The sequence below is a fragment of the Fukomys damarensis genome, unplaced genomic scaffold (assembly GCF_012274545.1).
Source record: "Fukomys damarensis isolate Sample0158 unplaced genomic scaffold, DMR_v1.0_HiC HiC_scaffold_2, whole genome shotgun sequence".
Taxonomy (NCBI): domain Eukaryota; kingdom Metazoa; phylum Chordata; class Mammalia; order Rodentia; family Bathyergidae; genus Fukomys; species Fukomys damarensis.
The window spans coordinates 45,107,449-45,125,577 of NW_022900914.1; the positions used below are offsets into that span (position 1 = coordinate 45,107,449).

Here is an 18,129-nt window from a genome sequence, read left to right on the forward strand (position 1 = left end):
TTTTTTTTTTCTTTTTTTTTTTTTTTTTTTTTTTTGGTACCAGGGATAGAACTTGGACCTTGCACTTGCAAGGCAGGCAGCAGAACCACTGAGCTAAATCCCCAGTCCTCTAAAGCTTTCTTTAACTTTTCCCTTAAAAGCTACCTGATAGAAGAGTCAAAAGAGCTTTGTAGATTACTTAGATTGTTTTCTGTGTCACAGATCAGGAACTTTGGGTTCATTTTGGATCAGTAGAACTCATAACATCTAGGATACAATTAAACCAGTCTTGCCTTGGCCAGAAGTGCCAATGACAAGTGCTAACAAGTTGTTTGTGGCTCATAAACAACCCTCAAAAGTAGAAACTCCTCCCACTTACAAATGGAAAATCCAAGACAGAAAGAGGTAATTTGCCCAAATTCATGTTAGTATGATGGTTCATGTTTATTTTATTGACTTCAATACATCCATTTGAGCTAGCCATTAGAGCTGACATCAATCATTAAACAGAGAGAGGACTGGGAACCTGGAGGTAAAAGACTACTCGGGAAACTCTTCACAGGATGAGTAAGCTCAAGCCAAAGCAGGAGCCTGGGACAAAGCAGGAGCCATAGAGCTGGTGGGACCAAGCTGGTCAGGGAGAGGTGACCATAGAGAGACCATCCCCGAGATGTGCTTGGTGTTGACCATGAGGAAATGACAGAAGGAAAGGTTAAAGTGATTTTCTGGTGTCAGGTTGTGCAAAAAGGGGAGCAGCTTTGGGGAGAAGAAAGTTCATTCATTTGTGATGTTTGGCTTTTGTTACCTGTCATACATCAACCTTACAATGAAGATTCAACGGGTCACTGGACATCCACCTCTGTGATCAAGAGAGAACCAAGCTGAAGACAGAATTTGTGAGTGATGAGACTAGATGAGAACACTTCACCCAAGGGAGCCAAAGAAATGGAAGGTTCTAACCAGAGAGGCAAGAGGGAAGAGACCAAGGCTGTGTCCAGAAGGGAGAGCTCAGCTTAGCAGATCCCTTAAATAGATCCCATGAAATAAATGCCTGAGTATCTAGCAATCAAGACTCCAAGGGTGGCCTTAGCAAGATCAGTTTTGGTGGAGGGACTGAAGCAGAAGCCCAAATAGGGCACGATGAAGAGGGATAAAACTGCGGACTAGGAGAAAAGGATTTGAAGAACATAGAAGATGGGCCGATGCGTCTTACAAAATATAATTTATGAATTGTTATAACCTGTACTAGTCCTCTGCTAATCTTTCTATAGAACCACCCAAATTATCATTTGAATGACTTTGTTATGATCACAGATAACATGTAATGAATACTTTCTCTGAGACAAAAGCCTAACTTTAACGTTTAGTTTTAGATCTTATAAGTCTATCGTGTAGACAGTACTATTATCACCATTGTAATGAAGAGAAAAGTAAGTCTTGGGAAGATGAAATGCCACGTCCAAGCATGTCCATGCAGCATGTCCCTTCATGAGGGAACCCAACTACAGCCTCTGGCTATCTGACTTCAGTACTTTTTGCTTAAGCTCTGCACCATGACATGTTGCCGCCAAGGAGGACAATTTACTACCTTTCTCCTGTGTCGGTGTATCTAGGCTGTTTCTACTCTTTTGCTGTGCATGTAGCTTTAAATTTCTGCTGAATGAATTAATATACTTCTTTACCAGCCACATTTTTAGTACCCTCTCCTTGCTCCTCAGATTTGTCGAGGAATTGTATGATTAACACACATGATGATGTGGGTAGGCTGATGCACAAAGCCAAATCCTGGGAGTTCATTCTCCTAAAAAAAAAAAAAAAGTAGAAGAAGAAGATGGAAGAGAAGACATTCATCCAGGAAATCCACCTGGTTATATCCTGAACTATAAATGCTTACCCAAAGAACCATAAAGGAAAACATTTAGCTGACAGTTGAAATTGGTTAATGCAGAAAACCATGCTGAACACAGCAGTAGTTCTATCCACCACTCTAAGTCATTTCAAAATATTTTCAAAGGCTTTTGTGAATTCCATTCCAAAGGAGCTGAGAAACACTACACTTGGCAAGATAAAGTTTAACTCACTGACACCATACAACATTGACAAAGATTCAAGAGAACAGTGTATACCCAGATACACATGCACACACTCATACACACACAGCTGAAACAAAGTTTTCCAATAAGTAATACTCACTTTCACCATGTATTATTACCCCTAACATGTTTCTTTCTCTTGTTTTATTTTTTTAAATTCTAATCCCAACACACAAAATTGGTCTCATGAAGTTTAGAGAGCTGCAGCCTACAGCCTACAGCCTGTTCCAAGGCTCTGCATGAAAGCACTACAGCCAGAAGAAGTGCATGAGAACAACTCTGCAGATGGTGTAATAGAAAGTGTATGAGCTTTCCATTTAGACAGACATGGGATCCAATCACAACTCCAGTTTACAAGCTGTGTGCCTTTGGTCAAGTTGCTTGATCACTCTGGCCCTCCATTTCCTCCCTGCCACTTTTCAGGACTGTTGAGAGAATTAAATGAGAAGACCTATGTAAAAGCACCTAGCACTTAGAAGCATCCATCACCAAGTAAACACCTATTGAGCTCCATATGCTGTCCTCAGGAGAAAACAAAACCAATGATTGTTCAGCTTCCCTGCAGCTGGCATTCCAGTGGGCAGAGACAGCAAATAAGCACAATAAACGTAAAATATGTCAGGGAATGATAAGGGCTGTATTGGTTTCCTATTGTTGCCAAAACAGAGTACCACAAACTTAGAGGCTTAGCACAACACAAATTTATTATCTTACAGTTCTAGAGGTCAGAAACCTAGACGGGGCCTCACCCAGCTGAAATCAAGGTGTTGGTGGGGGCTGTGTTCCTTTTGGAGGTTCAGGCAAGAATATATTTCTTTATCGTTTCCAGATTCTGGAGGCTGCCTGCTCTCATTGGCCCATGCCTCCTTTCACCTCCAAAGCCAGTCACACTGGGTTGAGTCCTTCAGATGATGAACTCCTGTCTCTGCTTCTGTCAGCACTTCTCTGACTCTGACCTTCTTGGCTCCCTCTGTGAACAGCCTGTATGGTTACATGGGGCCTACCTGGATGATCCGAGCTATTAACACCCTCAATTTAACTACATTTACAAAGTCCTTTTTTCCATAGAAGGTAGTATATCCATCAGGGCCAGGGAGCAGAGAACAGTTGTAGGGGTACCCTTTATCATGAAATGTGAAAATCTTGGCACCAACGTGTTCACTTTTCTCTGTCATCTGTGGTGTTTGATTATTTGTCTCTGGAGCCTGGGCCTACATAGTAAATTGTAGCTGAAGAGTGAGCCTAGAGCACAACCAGAGGTTTGCGTCCCAGAGGCCTTTCATTGACTTTTTGTCCTTTCAAGAGGACAAGCAATTTTCCCGAAATTGTCACTTCATCTTCATTTATGAACTCTGAGCACCAGATGAGAAAAAACATTAGCAAAAGTTGAAAGGATTGACTTGAGGTGTAAAGATATGCCCAGAAATGTTGTATGGACAAAAACCAAGGGCCTGAATAAACTTCCTGTTTGCAAATTTGGAGCTGCACTCATGTCTCAGGTGTACCATTCATGAGCACCAAGGTCCTCTGTGTGTGCCTTTTCTACACTTGTGAAGCTTGAATTTTATATTTATGGACTGCTAGTCACTAATCCTGTCCCAACCCTGTTCCGTGCTGTACTATTCACAAGGTGGAAGAATCACAAGAAGCTCTGTGTGTGTGCAGTGGTTGGCTCCTGGTCTGGTTTCATATGTAACCTTGGTGCCTTTGCTTTTTCAGGGAAAACTCGATGCCTTGTGGGTCCTACTAAGGAAAGGATATGATCGTGTGTCTGTGATGCGGCCACAGCCTGGTGACACGGTAGGACTCCTTCATGGACACGCACTCGCACATACACCCTTTTCTCTTTCTCTCTCTGTCTTGGTTGAGCTATGGTAACTCCAGATACCCAAATCCAGCTATTACTTTATGCTTTCACAAATCAGATACTAATTTTCAAAATTTGGCTTGTCACAAGACCTTGAGTTTTTATTTGATTCTAAAATGGATTTTCACAGAAAAATATTGAGCTTCTCAATTTAGAGGTACAGGAAGTACTAGAATAGGGCTGAGTCAAACTTTGGGCAGTCCCAGGGGTCCTTGGCCACACTGCCCAGTGGAAAGGAACAGAATGCCAGTACCACAAGGTCAGGATGAAGGAATTAAGGGCCACAGAGAGCTCTTACCATCTTCCAGCAAGTGTAGAGCCCAGCCATCCAGGACTGTACGGGGATAATCTCTCTTGGGTGAGGATTTGTCTAGGAACAGCCAGAGCTAAATGTGCAGTGTCTCTAATCAGGAGGAATTGTGGACGTAGAACCCACAAAGACCTTAGAAGCCACCTAGCCCAAGTCTGTACTTTTTGTAAATGAGGAAACAGACAAAGCAAATTGAATAATTTGTTATGGTTCAGAGAGCGACACTGCTGTTTGGTCTTGTCAGAGCTAGATGCTCTTCCTCAATTTTGCAGAGCAAGGCATGATATCAAATTCTTCAATTACCAGCAACCTGCATTTTCTATTCACATCTTTGGGAATCAGGACCATGTATCCAAAAGCAAAAGGTGTCTAATTTAGAGTTCTTTTTCCAAATCAGTCAGACTTTGATCTGAATATCACTTCCTTCCTGGCTGGAAAACTTCAGGAAAGCCACCTAACCTCTCTGTTTTGTCCTTATAAAGTAGACAGCAAAAAGCCCATCATGTGCCTGATAGAAGATGGTAATGTGTGTAAAACATTTGGCCCAGTGATGAACATAGACTAATTCTCAATCGATGGCAAATATTATTGTGATTAGGTACTATATCACTCTTCTGTTGTCTATGAATGATTGGTGCAAAAATTGAAGCCATATTTGCAATTGGTTGTATTGGATACACTATGTCTTTGCCTTGCTCATTCTCCAACATCACATTTCTAACAAACACTAGCAGAACCAGACAGACGGGCCCCTGCCACCGCATTTGCTTTGTGTCTGGTAACAAAGGGCAATTTGTGACTGGGAAAAGTGATCTCAAGTTTCATAGTTTGTGGGACTACTACCCAGCTAGCTCTTGCTTCAAGTTGTGCCTGGGACAGCAGGTAAGTGTGCTGTGAAATCAAGTCAAATAAATGTTGGGTCAAATTGACTGTTATGGCATATGGAATTTTTTTATGTGCAAGTCAACAGGAATGAATTTCCATGGAAAAATTTAAAGTAAAAATTGTTATGATTACAGAAATGAACCCAGGCTATAAAGTCAGTATTCAGGGAAGTATTTGGTCTTTTGAATTATGTATTTGGTTTCTGTGGAAAATGGACAGTTTTAAGCTTTCATGACACTTATCTAAAAGATTTTTTAAATAAAAAAGTAGGATTCAGTAGTACTATGTTTGAGATAGAACATACTGATATAAGGTGCAAATCTTTTTCTTCTGAGCAACTAAAGAACATCTCCACTAAAACTATGTTGATGTTCCATTCTCAGTTGATGAGTTTGGCAGAAACAAATTAATAAATTAAGTCAACCTAAGAAGTGGGAGGGGTATAAGAAAAAGAAAAGGTTGAAAGAAATATTATTTATATTCATGTTTATGGCACAAGGCTGGTTGTATAAATCCAAGAATAATGGAATAAAAACTGATGGAATTTCCTAAATTTAATATCTTACTAACTCTGAATGAAAACTTATATTGGCATTTAAGGATATGAAGGTGTTCCATGTGCTTTGGAAAAACATAGTACCACCTTGAACTTCCACTCCCAATCACACAAAATAAAAGATCTGAAATACAGGACATGTGAGAATTAAGATACATTTGAATACATTCTCAGCTATTTCAAATTCCAACTATCCAGTTTATATTGGTCTTTCTTTACAGAAATTCTGCTAAAATTACATGATACATGGGAGAAAACAGACCCAGAGAGTTGTCCTTGTTGTCATGGTAATGGCCACACACTTCTCCATGTACACATGGAGCCACACAGGAAGTCACAGATTAGGGAGGAGGTGCAATCCAGAGCTGTCATGTGACTTCTCAGGAGAGGATTCCAAGGGCATCCATGGGTAGGCAGGACTGTTTAGAGCCTGGGCCACATACTTCCTCTGTTTTGTTATGCGTACCCTTAGCAGACTCACTATAGACCTGCACGTCTTGCCCAGTATTGACTGTAAGAATTCCTCAGCCCTGATTTATGAGGCTGACCACATTTTCCATAAACTCAACATGACTACATCCAGACATGTGCTCGTGAACAAGAGTCACAGGTTCTGGATTTTTCCTTTAAGACAAAACAAAAACAAAAACCACCAGTTACACTCTCAGTTACATTTTGATTTGCTTCAAACATATGTTGACCTCACAGAAACCTGGCAGTTCTTCCACCTTAGTTCCTGCCTGCTCCATCCTTCTCCCAGCTAACACACTCCAGCAGCAGGTAAAGCCCACCAACAAGGCCTCTGGAGCTCCTGAAAGGCCTGACTCCTCCAGCCCCAGAGCAGTGGGTTGCCGGAGGCCAGAGCCCAGAGACACTGTCCTTCCCTCAGATTGGTGCCCCACCTGCTCAGAGCTATCCACACCCTGAATCAGGGAAAACATGAATTGGATGACAGCAGGAAATAGGCTTTTGTCTGCTGTCACCGGTCTTCCTCTTACCTGCTTGGGGTGGGCTCACAATCCCATTGTTCTTTGGAGTGTGCCAAGAAATCCCTGCTGACATAAAAGAAAAGATGCCAAAAGAAACCTCCTAATTAGCAAACCAGAAACATATCTGATCCTAAAATCTAAAAGTTCACTAAACCTATGGTGTCCTTTGTCATAATAAAGTAGAAGTTCTAATTATATTAAACTAGAAACCATAGAGAACAATGCCATAACAAACTGAAACAATACCTTGTATTTATTCTTTGAAGTGTAGAAGGTGACTTGGATTTACTCTGGGTCCATACAGTGAGCAGAACTAGCACTGCAGGTTGAATCCCCAAGGGAACAGATTTCATCTAAGCAGGTCAGTGGTTCTGAAACTTGGGCATCAGAAGAGCCACCTAGAAGGCTTGTTAGAACACAGAACATAGGGTCCACCCTCAGTTTCTGATTTGGGGTGGGCCTGGGAATTAGCATATCCCTGAGTGTTGCCCGTTCCTGGGCACCACACTTTAAAGAACCAGTGAGATAAATTGACCAAGATGACAAATCAAGCCCCTCTAACCCTAACAGTTTAGGTTCTAAGTCAATATGTTCATAAGTATTTGACCGCCAAGTCATTGCTTCCCTGTATTTTTCCACTGAGCATACAATTGGAGAATAACTAGTTTAGCTTAAATCTAAATATCCAGCCCCAGTGAGTTGTAGAAAAGCCCCTCCCATCTGTTCCTAGATTGTGAATTTCAAGTACAGAAAGATAAGGAAATTTGGAAATCGCAGTTCATGGAATCTAGTGATTTCTAACCTAGCTTTAAAGCACAGATAACTGGGTCCTACACTGAAGGTTCTATTTAACTCCCCGGGATGAAGTGCAGGCATCAGGATTTTAGAAACTGCCCAGTGATTCTAATGAGCACCCAGGGCTGAGAACCTGTGAGCAGGTCCAAGCCCCTATTTTACATGCAGACAGCATCTTATCTTTCTTTCCTGAAACAATTTAAAGGTGACTCAAGCACCTCATAGGCATAAGGAAAATAGACAATTGCCATCTTCATGTGCTTTGAACAGTCTTTTTCTTCCCAAGAAGATGACTAACTTAGATTCTGGCTGCTATTATTGTTGCTGCTTGGGTAAAGAAGACAGAAAAAAGAAAATAGAGCTTTGCGTTATGTTTTTACTGGAAGGAATCTGATCAATCTATCAGCTGGCCTAAGCCTGCCCAGTCTTTCCCCACTAAGATGAACTCCAGTACCTTCACTTGCTCCTAGGTGGCCCACTGTGTGTTTTGTTTTGTTTTGTTTTGTTTTGTTTTGTTTTGTTTTGTTTGCAGCTTCTTGGTTGATCTCTGGCCAGGCATCAAGAGGCTGGTGCAATCCATTTCTATCTGCTCACAAAACACTCAGGCACTCTGAGCTTATTTTGCAAGGCTGGGTCCCTCACAATCAGAAGAGACCAGAGGAAACACACACAAAATACACATAAACAATGTTTGAGGCCCATCTGAAGTCCAGCCCCAGAGGTTGTGAAATCCTCTACCAGAGTTCCATTCCAGAGCTGCCTTCTGCACAGCTGTTTCCAATTAGGGAACAAAGCCAGTCACATGGGTACCATGTCTCCCTAATGTCCCAGAGACTAGAATGGCCTAGACAGGTTATCTCCCAGGAAAGCATCCTCAGCCTAGTTCTTTCCAACAGAGAAGCCCCTGCAGCATAAGCAGACCTCAAGGGAAGCATCTTCATTCTGTTTCTCTCTCTTTATCCTCTTTCACATGCCCTGCATTTCCTCTTTCCTCTTACACTTTCCTTTTCCTTCTTTCTTTTTTTCTTTCTCTTTTTTTACTGCCAACTTTAAAAGCTTGTTTTGGCTACCTTCCCTAAAACAATCAAACATCTGCTGCACTCCCATTAGAAACCATTTCTTACATGGGCACTCAATTCTGGCTGCCAAGAGTTTAGTGTATGGTGTGGATAAGGCAAGGTTCAAGCACTGAATTAACAAATTCTGCAAATGATTGCAGAAGCACAAACCCACTTGTGGTAATTTAGGGTACTACTGTCTCCATTTGACAGAGCAAAAACTAATGTCAGGAAAGATTGTTTTTTTTTTTTTTGGCACTAGGGATGGAACTCAGATCCTTGCGCTTGCAAGGCAGGCACCAGAACCACTGAGCTAAATCCCAGGCTGAGGTAACCTTCTTCACTTTTGTAAGGACATACAACTGGTCAGAGGTGGATCTGAGATATGAGTTTAAGACTTCCAGACTTGTATGTCCATGCAGAGGATTCTCTAACTCCTTCACTCATTTGAGAGATCCATGCAGAACACTTGTAATGAGCTGAGCACTGTGTTAATGCTGGGTGTTCCGCTGAGAATAACAGCAGGGCCAAACAGAACAGTCCCCAAGTACATCCCATGGGAAAGGCTCTGTGATGGCTCTGAGCACAATGAGGTGTGAGGGCTGCTCCTAGGAAGGAATTTCATCAGCTGTAGAGTTAAAAGAGGCTTCTCAGAGTGACATCTAAGCCGAGACCAAAACAGAGGGAGGGTAGTCTAGTGAGAGAGAACCTTGAGCAAAGACATGCACATGAGGCTGTGATTCCTTCAAGAGATGCCAGGTGTGGCATGGAAGACAACAGAGTACCAGGTAGGGAGAGGAAAGACAGGGAGGCACATGGAGTACTACTGGTCAAGGGATCCCACTCCGGGAAGCAAAGACTACTACATGCAAAAATCAGGAGCTTGTCACGGTGTGTTTTAGCAAGATCGCACTGAATGGGTCTGGATGTGGTGACAGTGATAGATGATGTGAGGAGGACAGAGTCTGAATGCACGAGATACTGAGGAGGCCGAGGCAGGAGGATTGCTGTGTGTTCGAGACCAGACTGGGCTACATAGTGAGTTCTGGGTCAGTCTCAACTACATAGGGAGACCCTGTCTCAAAAAAGAAAAGAAAAGAAAGCGAGAGAGAGAGAGATACTGAGGAAACAGTTGCTGATGTGATACTCGCTTGGGTGTGGAGGATGGGATAGGCAAATATCAGGAGGGCACCAGTCTCACCTAAGTGAGCTGGCCATGTTTCCATTCATAGGAAAGGAGACCTTTGGGAGGGCAGAGAGTTGGTGGTGCCTGTTGGACATCAAACAGATGACCAGGAGCAGGCCAGGACCATGGTGAGGTGTGTAAAGCACCTAGGAACTCAGGGGATATGCTCACTTCCAGGGTCAGACTAGTATAGGGCCAGCCCCTGCAGGGACCTAGGAGGAAGTGTCTCATTAAATACTGTGCCCTGAACACCCATAAACTTCAACCAGTTCTGCTCCCCAGAGAGTTCTGAGATAGAAGTCCAGACCTGGGAGTAATCCCCATAACAGCTGAGACTAATGTGAATAGACAGGAAACTGGGCAGAATGGAGAGAGAAAGGAGAAACAGGTTAAGCCTCACACTCCAAGGGTTATATCCTTTAAATGGGGTTGGGAAAGTAAGAGGGGTGCAAGAAAGAGACTAGGAAGGGCTCACCAGAGAAGTGGCAACAGGAGAGTCTGGAGTCATGGAAGGTTCAGGAAAATGGTGCATCATGGGGAAGGGTCGAATCAGTAGGGTCAGGTGATGGAAAATGAAGATGCACATGGAGAGCAGCTGTCTGAGGATATTAGTGTGAAGGAGATCTCCACAACCTTGGAATCCCAGCCGCCGTGGAATGATGTGAGAAGAAGGAAATTTTCACTTCAGGAAGAAGAGAACAAGAGGGAAGCTAAACAGTAGCTGGAGGGAATCTGGAGTTGAGGAAAAGGTGCTTCATCAAATTTAGATGGGAGAACCTACGTGTGATCAGCCTGAGTGCGATGAATATTTGTGACAGACCCGGAAGAGGAAGGGGTTGAACAGAAAAGCTCATGGATAGGGTGCAGGAGCCAAAGGAGAAGAGGGTAAAGGATCTCAGGCCCAGAAGTGTCTGTCTTTTTTGTGATGTGAGTGGCAGAGCTTGGGTATAGGCAAAAGAACTGGAGGCTGAGGGCACCCTTTGATGGCTTCTGTCTCCATGAAGACAGTGGAGGACTAGGGCAGCTGGAGACACAGCTCCCGAAGGCAGGAAGAAGTCAGCCACCCCTGGGAAGCCCATTGAACCTTCAGAGTGAGTGTCTCCACTTACCTAGGAAACATGATGTTGTCTAGATTCAACAAAAGCACATGTGACTCATTCCAATAAATGGGAGTTCATTTTCTTCAGAGAAAGCAATTAATTTCAGAGAATTTTAGCTGCACTTGAACATGTATGAAAAATTTTTTCTCAGAATTATTTTCTTGTGTTCAAAACAGCAGTAATGAAAAGAACCAAGTTATGTAAAAAGTGAAGTCATTATGAAAAGGTCAATATTTTTACACAACAGATGACACATTGGCCTGGAATAAGCAGAGATCCTCAGAATTTCTATCTGTCTGACAGCAGACTAATAAGGCCCCCAACAGATCTGAAAGGAAGTTCAGTTTGCTGGCCACTGATTTGACCTTTTATAAACTTTTGTAAAAAATGGGTCATTTAAGACAAAGGAAAGGCAAAAACAAATTATAGGAAATATTCCTAGAGGGTGCGATTTATTTTGGCACAGCATCTTCTGTGGATGTTTGAATTCTCAGTAGTACTCATTCGGCTCTCACCCTTGGAAACCTTTACTTCATTGTCTCATTGGAATGGGGGATGAGTACTTAGAATTCTTGGCTTACTTTACTGAATTTGAAAGGAACAAGTTCAAAACACCCTCTATCCACAGCAAAAACCAAATTCTAGCCAAAATCTACAAAGTTAACTGCTTTTTAGAAAAATCAAATCCAAAATTGGTGCTACAAAATATACCATCTTGTGACTATTTTTCTTGTACCAACTTCCTTCCATAGTTGGAAGGGTCTCCGAGTGTGAAGATAATTGACATAACTGAGTCTTTTCTGCTTCTCTCCCTCACTTCCAATCCCCATAATCAAACTCTCCTTTTCCCACATCCGTGTACATTCACATTCACACATACTTCTTTCCCTCCCGTCCTCCTCATCATCATTTTGTAACTTCTCTAAGGACTTTCAACTTCAAATTGCCTTATCTCCCAGGCAGCTGCAACAACAGAAATTCAAGTCCTGATGTCAAGTTGCTAATAGCAAACAGGAGAGAAATAAATGCTAGAGGCTGGATAAGACAGGGCTGGGTAATAAAGCACTCTTGCTCAAATTCTCTGACCTCATATTTTTCCCTTCCAACCAGAATCAGGATTGAGAAAAACTGGATTTGGCTCTGGGGTCAAAATTTTACCCACGTCCACAACATTTTAGAAAGTTTGATACTTTGTCCAAACAAGATGTTTATGTCCAGCCACTTGGCTTCTGTGGACTATTCCTTCAGCTGATGACATTGGAAATTATCATCTTTAGGGATATCCTATAATTCTGTGATGGGTCCCAATTGAGAATCACTAGAACTCAGGCTGATGGGAAATTCTGTTCTGGCCTGAAAGTATTAGGTTGAATCATGGATTGTAAAATAGATGCACTTCACAAAGTCACAGTGTGGGGAAAAGCCAGTCTGCTGTGGACCATACACACATATCCATCTTCTCATAGCATTTCCACAACATCTCACCTCAACCTGATGAACCGCACCCCTATCCCAAGAGGGGCGTGGCTGGCATCTCCTCACAATCCCAGTCCCTTCATTTTAGAAGTAAGAAAGTGGAAGTCTTAAAAGATGTTGAAAGACCCCCAAGCACTCCCAGGTACTTTATCTCATTTGTTCGCCTTGCTTTTACCCTTTTCTTGCTTATAAGAAAGAGGAGGCTCACATAAGGTCTCTTCACTCTTCAGTATCACAAAGGATGTAGCAAAACTAGAACCTGAGAACCCTACACTCTCTGACCCTTCTTGAATCCTCACCCAAGGTCCAGAGAAGGGGAGATTGGGATCAAGCTTGCTCTCAAGAGAGGCCCAGATCCAACTCTGGAATGCAGAGCTTGTCTCTGTCACCCAGTCTCCTCCTTTTCTGTCCTCTTCTCTTCTTTGACCTCCCATCTTTCCATTTTCATACCCTGCTCAAGGTGCCCATAAGTGCTGAAACCTTCCCACATGGGCCTGCTCTCCTGCACAGTGTACTGTGTTCCCAGATTACTCAGTGTTCTCTTGTTTTCCCTTACTCTACTTCTCCCTGCCTCCCTGCTTACCACCAACACTATGTCTAAGACAGAGTGTGCCCATTCGCTCAGCAAAGAGGGCTTTGGCTCCAGCAGGCAGCAGGCTAGGTAGTCAGGACTTAGCATAAGCAAGAAAATCTCTGGCTCTTGAGGTATGTACATTGCAGTAGTCAGGAAAGATCACTAAATTGCAATTCCATGTGGTACATACTGTGAGGGGGAGTTTGGGGTTCCTTGGAGTATGCAGCAAAGTGGTTTAACCCAGGCTGGGAATCAAGGAAGATTTCCAAAGCCAAGCACCTTCTGCGTGAGATCTGAAGACTGTAAAGTGAGGAAAGGGACTTCTGGCTGGAGGGGGCAGCACCTGTGAGACTCACACAGGAGGGACCTGGGAGAGAAGGCACAGGCTGACCCTCGAGAGGAAGGGGAGAGTCACCATACCATGCTCCTGGCTTTACTTTCTCCCCGCTCTGGTCTAATCACATCCTTTGACTCAGCTGAAGTCCTCTTCCCTACTCATTGTCTGGCTTGTCCTTCCTTCTGTGCTTACAGTTAGTGCCACAAAGTTTAAGCCACTTTAACTTTAATCAACACTGACTTTTAACTTCCTGAAAGAGGTGAAAGCCTTTTGAGGAAAGGGGCCACAGCTTTTTTTTTTTTTTTTTTTTTTTACGTTTCCCTCACAACACTGAGAATTCACCTCGATTCATTTTCTCATCCCAGGGATCACAGCTTTTTCTGCAAGCCCTAGGTCACCACTGCTTGTAAATATTTTAAATACTCCCTTCATAGGCAACTGCATCTTAATAATGAGCAAAGAGTCATTTTATAAATTCTCTGTTTTTTAATAAGGAGAGAGAGGTCACAAGGTCTCCTAAGCACTCCTCCAGATAAGTTGAGGCTGAAGGATGGCTATTAAAACACCATTCCTTTGTTACCATTGCTATTGTGATTGTCATTCATTAATAACGTTTACTTTTAAAAATCTTTGTTTGAAAATAGCAAGTTAATTTTTAAAAAGACTGAGGTTTTACGAGTCTCACTTTAAGCAAATGCTATAGGAATTAATTTGCAATATTTAGAGTTTTTCCATATTTTTAATTTTTGGCTAATGCTTTGGAGAGCAAGTCATGTTCAGAATCTGTAGTGATGACAGAGTTAGCGTCGGGAGTATTCATTTCATTCCTCTACCTCTCTATACCCCTGTCCATTTCTGGGTTTCGCTCAACTTCTGGATTGGGTTGTTCCACTAAATGGTGTGGCTCTACCACCTGAAACTAGGCTTTGAGTCTGGGCTCCAACTCAAATACTACAAGCTTGATGTGAGATTAAGTCTTGTGTAAGCTTTTCCATATACTGTCCTGCTTACCAAAGGTGAATTGTAATGGAAAATCAAAATGTCAGAGTCTGGAAAACTGAATATAGATGACCATCCCTCTTAGTGGTACGACTCATAAAAGTGGAACCAATGGAAAGACCACAGAGGAGTCATCACAATTGCTGTGGAAGGCAGAAAGTGTGGAAGACAGAAGTGTCATCTTCCAAATGAGCTAATATGCCATGTGAAAATCCCTTTTTTTTCCCAAAACACTGCAATGCTTGCATATTTCTGCAATCTTCAGTGCTAAACCGAATTCTCCAACGTTTAGAGTGTCATCTCCAGCCAGGTTTTGAACCTTGTCATTTATAAATAAATTCACCCAATCCATGTTCAAAAAATGTCCAAGACTAGGCTGATAATAGATTATTATTATTTTTAGAAACACATAAATTCTGGATAACTTTATAATAATGCTCTCTCAAGCTCACTCCATTAATATCATGTTTTGTTTTACTCCATTTCCAAGTTTTATTGTGTTTGAATGGCATCAGTTTCATTATTAAAATTCTTTAATTTCATAAACAATAGTAAAACCTGTTCCTCCATGAAGGAGCAAAATTTCTCATAAATTTTCCCTAGGAACACTAGGGTTAGAGGAGAGAAACAGGATTTAGTTTTAAATGAGTTGTTCCTAGCTAGCAGTTCAAGAAGATGCTGTAGCTAGACAGGTAGGGACAGAGGGAGAGATGGAGAAGGGAGAAGGGGAAATGGGGAGAGAGGAAGGGAGGGAGGAAGGAGGAGGCGCGAGGTTGAGATTCCAATACAATTTTAATGTCTTCACAAATCTGTGGAGCTCTGAAGATAAAAGTATTTCTGTGACAGAAACCCAGTGTCATATTTGTTTCTTTTGGTCTCTGAATCAGTTATTGAAAGAGATAACTAGGGCTTGTTCCTTTCTGTGTAGTATCACACGAGGCAACTTGGGGGATTACAAATAGACTTACGTTTTTAAAATGTATGACTTCTCTTTTTACTCCTACAAGTGGCAAAAGATGTTTTTAGATCCCAAGTACCTCAAAAATAAAATCTAGAGCTGACTGTCCAAAAGAAGCAACCACTAGACACTACCACCTAAATATGGGAAGTGAAAAATGACATGAACTAGAAAGGCAAAATACATTCTGCATTTTCAAAGATGAATATATCAGGAGGATATACTGCATTAAATAAGATATATTATTAAAATTAATTTCACCTGTTTCTTTTTACATTTTACAAAGGTAGCTATTAGAAAAGTTAAAACCATCTGTGTGTCCCAGTGCTTCTACTGGACACCACTGATCCTGAGGACCAGCCTCCACGGCAGTGTGTGAGAATGGAGACTGACGTGATTTCATACAGACCTTGACTCCTCCAACCGTGTCTATTTTGTGGACCTGATACACTTAGTGTCACACTAAGCATTAAATGGAGTAGCAAGGAGGAAGGATATAGCTGTCTAGACTTTACAATTAGAAAAGTCCTCTTTAAAGAAAGGATGACAAGAGGGAGATGGTCCCATCAAGGTAAAGAGCTAGGGCAAAGCCTGCCAGGCCCAAAAGAGCTTAGCATGCCAGAGGAACACGGAGGCCAGAGCAGGTCAAGAGGAGTGGAGACAGGCAGGTAGCGGGGTCCAAGGAGAAGACAAAGGCCACGGTGGGCAGGGCTCATAAACCAGGAAAAGGTATCCGGATTTTACTTGGGGTGTAACATGAGAGCTTCTAGACTGTAGGAGCTAGAAGAGAGACGAGCTAATTCACATGCTGCAAAGACTGCCCTTGACACTGGCACAGTGGGAAGGTTGTAAGGAGGGTAGCGTGGAGCCTGGCAGGTTGGAGTAGCAGTCCTGAGTGAGACATATGGTAGTGGCGGTGGAGGTCTAGCGGACCTAGTGGATATTGCCAGGAGTGGAAAGATGCTGCAACACTGTGGAGAGAAAGCCAAGGAGGCTGACGCCCTGGAGGCCTTGACTCTCCTTACAGCAGATTGTCCCTGTATCTCCTTCTCCTCCTGTAGTGTCTTTCGCCAAATGCTCTTTCCTGGGCTCATTCATTCCATAATAATTCCCAGAAAGCAGAACGAAAGTCAGACAGATTGTCATTGTTTATCACCCCTTTGCCTTTGTTAACTCGTTGTCCTCTTAATTGTTCCTTTGACTTTTAGAAACATATCCATGAGAAATAATGAAGCTTTGGCATATTCCAAAATTGCTCCTGTGGGGGGAAAAAAAAAAAAGCAAAGGGATTCCGTCTTTCAGTCTCATTTTGGCTGGCAGGAAGATGAGCTGTTTGCATGTTCATTTGCCCTACTGCTATCTGAAAACCAAAAAAAGCAGAGGACAGCGTCATATGTGCCAATTATCAGCCAACGTACCAAGCACCGAGGCATAGCATGGGGTAGGCACTCCTGAAAAGGGGGAAGGGGAAGAAAAGTGTTTTTAAGAACAAGGTAATGTGCCATAAAATGGTTGTTTGCTGGGGAAACTATGATACAGAGAGAGATCTTGAGTGGAAGGGCCAGCTGGAGGCCAGGGATATCTGCAAAGACTTCAGAAAGGAGGTGTGACTGAAGCTTTTCCTTACAGGAAGCTCTCGGGCTTCAGCTAAACAAAGCAAACAAGGAGGGTCTGAGATCAAAACAGGTTGCTAATCAGCAAAAGTTTACATGTGCATGCATGTGGATATGCCGCTCCCTCTCCAAGAAGTGAACGTGTTCTCTTGGCATGTTCTCTCAGCCTCATTAACACGGAAGGGCAATAAATGCTCTCACTGCTCTGGAATGAGAACTCACCCTTCTTCACTTACCAGCACAGCCAGTGGTTCTGTCCCAGAAACACAGAGGGGATCCGCGTGGCAGCAGGTGTTAGGCACATCTGCGTGCACTCCACACCCACCTCTCTCTGACGCGAGACAATGTTTACTCCTGCACATCAAGGAACTACACTCCCTCTGAATACTCCAGGCTCCCACTGCCTGCCCACACAAGATGTGTTTTATGGAACATTTACGCTACAGCTGTTCATAGGTGTCAAATAAGTTTGGGAAATGATGCACTTAACAATGCAAAGCACTTTGTATTTTCTCTGCAGAGCTTCAAAGGTGCTTTAACAAACTGATGTGCATTAGATATCTTCCGAGGGGGATATATTATGCAACATTTCCTAAACATAGAAATTACTGATTTGTTTTTATAGAGCGTCACTTGGGAATAATGTTCACTGGGAAATGCTGAGTTAAGTAGCATTTTCTCTGGTGCTTTCCATAGTCAATCAGACCCCACCTGTCTCTCAGGAGTCCTGCACAAGGCAAACTTCCCCCAAGACTTGTTTCCACCTACATGCCTCATGTATCCCGAGCTCAGATTATCCTTCCTTTCTCTCCTCTCATTGTAACTCAAACTGTCTTCTCTAGAAAGCTCTGCTTGTCCCTTCTAGGACTTGGAGAGGTCATCCACTCTGTGCCATTGCAGCGCTGCTTTATGACACACCCATTTGGCCTTTGATAGCTGGTGTCTCTCCCTGTCTGTCTCTGAGGCCTGGCACACAGAAGGCATGAAATAAGTTCTCTGTTAAGAAGAGGAGAAGCAGGAAGAAAGAAAAGTGGGAACACCAAGGAGGAAAGAGGAGAGGAGAGAAAACCAGGCAGTGCTTTTGCTAAGCATAGGTAAAGGAAAAGCCCAGGGAAAGCAGCCTTGAGTACATAGGTAAAGGAAAAGCCCAGGGAAAGCAGCCTTGAGTACTTCATGGACAAAAGACCTATGAGGTTTTTCTTTAGGATCAGCCAAAGGCGTTCCCGGGAGGTGCACCTGGTCCCCAGCTACACTTCACTGAAGGACAGCACCTATTTGTAGGGCTTCACATCTGAGTGGTGAGTGCCTAAGTGGAAGATAGACCGGCTCTTCACCTAATCAGTGCTTTTTGAAA

At 42.8% G+C, this 18,129-nt stretch overlaps 1 protein-coding gene across 1 annotated transcript in view; it reads left to right on the forward strand.

Moving 5' to 3' along the window:
• The window catches only part of Antxr1 (ANTXR cell adhesion molecule 1), a 206,607-nt gene that overhangs the window by 157,420 nt on the left and 31,058 nt on the right, over nt 1–18,129 (forward strand). The window contains 1 exon segment of the mRNA XM_033764479.1: nt 3,792–3,872. Coding sequence (XP_033620370.1) covers nt 3,792–3,872 — 81 coding nt within the window.